Genomic DNA, 6,615 nt, shown 5'->3' on the forward strand with positions numbered 1-6,615 from the left:
ATTTTATTTTAATAGAAAATTTTCTCCAAATCGTAGATGAACTGTGCAACGACCACGACTTTCGAACAGACAACTACAATTTATTTGGGCAATTAGTTTATCTTCTGTTGACATTACCAAACGAAGAAAATTATTTTCAAAACAATTGTAGTAAATATTTAAGTATTTCAAAAAAAGCATTGTCGGTACTTCTTCGTCTAAAAAATATTGAGAACACAAACTACGAGAAATTCGACTCGCCTCCAAAGAGAACCTTAGACAGTATAGGTGGTGGTCATTTGATCAAAAGAAGCGACATTTTACTATAAAATCTACGCCACAAATCATTTAAGTTGGTTTTTATGCTTTGAGAAATATTGAAACGAATACTTGATTTATAAGAAAACTTATTTATAAGTGCATGGACTTATTATAATGTATACAATTTTTTATATTTATCAAGCTGACTTCAAAAACCTCAATCCGGACAATATTTGCCTAAGGTAATTTAGTGAAAATAAATAAAAAGAATAATTGTGCTGCATATACATAAATATGCATGTGTTTAACTTAAATGTATGTACATAGTTATAGGTGTATACGTATCCCGCATCTCAAAATATTTTGATAAGGACTCAGTTAGTCTATACTTAATTTATGTAACGTTATTTAATATCGAGCCCTAACCGCCAAAATAACGTAAGCGACATTTCAAAATTTCAAAATTTTCTTTTAGATGCAGAAATATTCCTAGAGCATCTAGATACATTTCTGCATCAAAAAGAAAATTAAAAAAAAAAATGTCGCTTACGTTATTTTGGCGGTTAGGGCTCGATATATTGACCAACGCATTCTATTTTTATTCAGGCATTTTCTGATGCAGCTTATAAGCGGCAAAGTGTAAATCAGCTGAAAAGGAAAATACAAAACCAAAACATTTTCACTTCTGGCCAATTTGGCGCGTTGAGTAATCATTGACGATTTCTTACGTAAGATGAGATAAGTCTAGGCTAACTGAACTTTAAAATTAAGTTACGTATGAATGTATATAAAATTTTTAAAATTCATTTCATCCTCTTCGATGCAATAAGTAGGTCTTAAATGACAAATTTGAAAGCTTCTTATAAAAATACAATCGCCGTTCGGGGTCGGCGTACAACTGTAGGTCCCTCCACACGCCACAAGTCGGAGGAGAAGCTCGGCCGAGCACTAACACATGTGTAAGCGCCAATCTATTATATTATTATTCACAAAAAAAAATATATTTAGGGATGTTCTAAAAACTTAAAAAATCTCCTAATTTTAAAGATATGTCTTTGAATTTAACCCTCTAATGTCGGTTTCTAAGATAGGGAACATGGATTTTGATAATAAGCGTTTTGCGATAAATTTGGGCTTCTGATTATAAAAAAAAAGAGTTTTTTTGAGCCAATAAAATCAATGGTTTAGTTGTGACAAGAAAACATTTAACTGAGGCACTCATCAAGGTATCACTACTCTAACGCTCAATTGACCTTTATTTACACAAAACACATTTGAAAATAATAACACTGTAGGGAAAATCTCAAATTTTTAAATGACACAAAAAAACGTCGAAACACGTAAACTTAAAATTGGGTCGTAGATTATGGATCTGTATACCGTTTTTTCCATATCAGGTAATTTTTCCAAGATATTTTAATTTTTTATGAAAAAATCAAATTTAAACCAGGAAAAAAATTACAATAACAAATCTTTTGTATTTTTTCGTTTGTATTAAAGTATGCCCTTTGCCAAAAAAACAAGTTACTAAAGATGAAAATCGATAGTATTAATGCATCGCTTTGAATAGTCAAATGAAAATGTGTAATAATTTTTTTTATGAATTAGGATAATGTTACTCATACGCCATGTGTGAGTATATACGTGTACGGCCCAGTGATCGGACTTGAAAAAAAAAAATTTATGTGGCAGAATCTGGAAAAAAATGTGGTAGATTTCAAGAAAATGTGGTAGATCTCAGGTTTTGGATCAAACTTTGTACAAAAATTAAAAAAAATCTGCAAGGTTTCACATAAATTTATAATAATATAATTTAAATAGAATCTAAAAAAAATTAGTTTCAGTATAATAAAGTGCAAGGGTGAAATTACTAAAAATTGCGTTGAGTTTTGGCAATTTGTTTTCCTTGAACGTGTAAAGCAGTTCCTTCCATATCAAGATATTTTTCGAACATATTTTGAAAGATTTCTGCAACCTTGCGGAGTGCTGCCAGTTTTTCTTTTTATCACATCACGATGTAGCGAACAAATGTGGCACGTTCCAGAAACCGCTACTTAGGATTTGCCGATTTTTTCAATTCTCAAGTAAAAGTAAACAACGCTTTAAAAACTTTAGGTTCACTGAAATTTGCTAATACTTTCACAAAAATTGCCGTTTTTTAACATTTTCGCTAATAATTATTTTTATAAATCATATATTTTGCAATTTAACCCAATAAAACCACGTTTCCTGTCGAAAAATTGAATATTGAGAAAATTTAATATTTTACAGTTTTTTTATAATCCCATTCTGCCTGTTGTTAGTGTTTAGTGTTAGACAATTTTTGCTCTTAAACTTAAGAAAATTATGTCGAGCAAAAATAAAACTACTCAAAAATGCGAATATGTGGTAGATTTCAGACCTTGTGGTAGATGCTCAAAAAAGTGGCAGATCTACCACAATGTGGTAGAAGTCCGATCACTGGTACGGCCATGTACGGTATGGTGTAGTTGGTGTAAAGTTTGATTTTTTTGTCATTCGCAAAGCAAACAGCGTTGCCGTTTTGGTCTAATTGGACCAAAATTGATAGCTTCATTCTCCGTTGGTAGCTTGGTTGGTTTGATGAAGCTTTTGGTAGGCAAAAATGTTTTGAAAATACAATTGAACATTAAAATTTCTTCGCTTAATTTGCGTTCACACATTCAAAACACTGCTTTCACTTTGCTTACACGCATAAGATTTCTTTATTTATTTCTATATTTTATTAAGCAGACAATTTTCTGCTAACAAAAACTCACTTTCCAAAGCTATGACCGATTAGCTGTTGAAATTAACGACAAATTACCTATCGTCTTGAAAGAAAAATTGGTGATAGGCAATTTGCAAAGTGAATGTGTATTGGTAAAAAAGGGTGAGTGTATGCAAATTGAATCGAATTGGGAATTTTTTTTATTGTAATGCATAAAATGTCTGCTCTTGTTTTTTCACACACAAAAAAAAAATTATATGAATTTAATCAATCTCAAAGATATTTACATATTTTACAAACGTTTTTTATACAATACGTTAATTCTTTTATTTAAAGGCCTGAATTTCTTTTGTTTAATCTTAAAGATTGGTATGAATGATTAACCAATACTGTAAACAATATTATGTGTAGTTTTAATTTTTGCTGTTAATTTAGGCCCATTCTTTTGCAACCGAGCTACAAAAGAACACTCGCTTAAATGACGAAATACACGCAAAGCAACAACACAAGCTCGGCTATTTATCCGAGTTCAGCCAGGTCGGTTAAAACATACGCGACCTGAAGAGTAGTGCTGTTAAGTGAAAAAAAACTGCTCTATTGTGAATTGTTAATGGGGCAGTGGAGAGGGAAATTTTTCTTTTCGCATATACATGATATACATTTGAAAATAAGTATATATGTATATTACGCAAATACATCGCATAATTACAATTTTTTTTTTCTAGTCTACATCCCGTTGAACTAATCACATATTTCTTGCCAGCTACCGGCAGGGTTGCTTAAGTAGCTAAAAGGAAATTTTATCCGAGTTGAACGTTCTTTTGTCGCTCGCTTACAAAAGAATTCAGCTTTTGTGTATTTTGTGCGTTTTTGTGTTTTGTGTTTTAATGTTGAACAAATTTAGGTAGTTGGGAAACTGATTTGGTAGGCGTTTTGGTACCTAAAAATATTTTCAAGTGGCAACACTGAATGCAAACTTATAATGAAAGTATGTAAATATCTTGATAAAATAACCATCCTCTGGGGTAGACGCTGACGCCAACGCGTAAAGGCCCGTAGATCTTCCGCAAAATCTTTCTCTCGGATACTCCTAGAACCGCCTTATCGGATGTTGTCATTGTCCAAGCTTCTGCGCCATATCACAGCACGCGCATGAACGAAAGTCACAAGATCACGCGCGAACGAAAGAACGAAAAAAGTAATTTTCTAGCTATTAAATATAGAAAAAATCCACAAAAACTAAACATATTAAAAGTCAACGCGATTTTTTAGCAGCATAAAAATTGCACTTTATTGTACTAAAATTTAACAGGCTATAAAACTGTGTACCCAAAATTCAGATTAAATGTTCAACATTTTAATACAAATTTGTTGAATTTTCCTAAGCTCTGTATATAAATAGTTCGAAAGTTTGACTTGTATGGCCTTGGTTAAAGCGCGAACCATTACCATCATTTTATAAAAAATAACAAACAAATTTTAACTTTAAAAACCTTGCAAATATTAAAAAAAAAATCACCATGTAAATATTTATTTTTGCTCCCCACTGTATATAGAAATTTGCGATTTGGTGTGTTTTATTTCAATTTTGATTTATTTTTTTTAGTTATTTAAAAGAATTATTATTATTATGATAATTATCATTAAGATTTCGATATATGAAAATTTTTATGTACATATCTATGAAATTTTATATTGTTTTGTTGTTCTAAATAAAAAATTTTCAATATAAAGCATTGAAATTGATGTCGTTTAATATGTTTTACTTTACCTATCCCCCTTCCTTACATTCTGTGTCCCGATTTCAAGAATGCAAAAGTTATGATTAGTGATTTATTTGGGGTATTCACAACGGTGTCGGTAAGTGTCGTACTGTTGTATGTCGTAAACTTTAAATGCCTAGAAAATATATTAAGGGGGGTTCACGAAGTACGATCAAAGTCATACTATGAATTTTCGCAGTGTTAAAAAGTAGTTGGTTGTGGTTTCAAGTTCTCTAAACATATATTTAAGCTGTTAAAGTTTACGACATACAACACTTACGACACCTTTGTGAGTCCCTTAATTAAGTGTAGTTTTCGTGCGCCCAAAGTGGTCTTTACTTCTCAATCGCCTACTCATTCCACAAAGGCTTGTTGGCAGTGGTGCGTTCTGCGTTCAGCGATGGTTCAGCTGGTTTTCGAGCGCGTTTTTTATTTGTAAAAAAGGATTCAGTTGCAACCAAATTTTGACAGTTTAGGGTTTTGTAGAAATTTGTAAACAAAATTTTACTGTGGAAATTCGTAAATAATATCACTGTTGTAGTTGAAAAATCCGACAGGCGGGATTTCTAGATAATTTGAAATCGACGCTTTGCTCAATGTTAATTGCTCGCCGCTCCACTATGTTCTTCCCCTTAGACGGTCCCCAGCCCGGTTTGAGAAAACAGGAGAGGAAACAGGGGGCTTTGGTATTTCCAGGGTACGGGCTTGACAACCCCGTCTACCCCAGTTAAAGGCTACCAGTCCTGAGTCGGTGGAAACTCAAATGGCAGAAGAGTCTGCACGTAACATTATATAAATTATCACCAATTTAAAGTTATGTGAATTCTGTGTAGTGATTACGTCTAACACCATATTTTTTATATGTATTTCAGACTTCTTATGGATTTGGACAATAGAATTCAAAATTTCATGATTTCACACTCTTTTGAAAACGTACTAAGTCTCCTTCAAAGCAGATGTGTTCTCCCGAAATGTGACTTAAAAAAGCTATTGTGGTATATGTATGCTATGAACGATAATTCGTCCGCTGCAACTGAAGATAACTGGAATGTGAACAAAGTAAAGAAGAACTTTGATGAAATCGACAAAACTTCCGCGTCTTTCAACACTCTGAACCAACTTATTTAATGAAATACTTAGACACGTGAACTGCATAGGACATCTTGATCATAAATAGAAAATTTGTATAATGTCTGTTTGTATAACGTATTGATACCTTTTTATAGTAAGTACTATTTTACATAGTACATATATATATATGTACATATGTACATACATAGTATACATATGTATGTACGCCTTAACCCATGCCAGAGTTTACTTAAATCATTGAGTAAAAAAAAAACAAAAAGAAAATTTTATTAAAAATGTGTTTTTATTTAATTTTTTTTTTGTTGTTATATTTCGAATAATACCGTCCAAGCTTTAACCAAATCCATATAAGTCATAGTTTCAAACTTTGTACAAAACTGAGGAAAATTCAAGAACTTTTCATCAAAATTTCAACTTTTTAATCTGAGTCCTTAGCCCATTTTTCGGTAAGCAGTTTTATAGCCCATACCATTTTAATCTAATAAAGTGCAAGTTTTAAACGGCTAAAAAATCCTGTTGATTTTTGAGAATTTACCTCGGAAAAACATTACACATTACATATAAAAAAAAATCAACCCAGCCAGCAAGAGAACGTACATTTTACGAACATTATGTTTTACAAGGGATTCTCGATCGGCGAAAAGTTAGAGAAAGGCTCGTAAACGATAAAACAAACAAAGTAAAAGAAAGAGGCTTGTTGTAATTTGTCAGCACAAGAAAAAATTTTAATTTTGTTGAAAATTTTTCTTGAACCACAATATTTTATAATATATAATATTCGCATACGAATGC

General features: G+C 31.7%; 1 protein-coding gene across 3 annotated transcripts in view; it reads left to right on the plus strand.

Annotated features, from left to right (window-relative positions):
* The window catches only part of LOC118744428, a 9,574-nt gene extending 3,514 nt beyond the window's left edge, over positions 1-6,060 (plus strand). The window contains exons 3-4 of one of the 3 annotated variants that reach the window (XM_036477441.1): positions 443-482; positions 5,604-6,060. In XM_036477441.1, coding sequence (XP_036333334.1) covers positions 443-482; positions 5,604-5,859 — 296 coding nt within the window. In that variant the 3' untranslated portion in view covers positions 5,860-6,060. The other 2 variants (XM_036477442.1, XM_036477443.1) reach the window with 2 other exon arrangements.
* The last annotated feature ends 555 nt before the right edge of the window (positions 6,061-6,615 follow it).

The sequence above is a fragment of the Rhagoletis pomonella genome, unplaced genomic scaffold (assembly GCF_013731165.1).
Source record: "Rhagoletis pomonella isolate Grant_MI unplaced genomic scaffold, Rhpom_1.0 Rhpom_scaffold_00008, whole genome shotgun sequence".
Lineage (NCBI taxonomy): Eukaryota > Metazoa > Arthropoda > Insecta > Diptera > Tephritidae > Rhagoletis > Rhagoletis pomonella.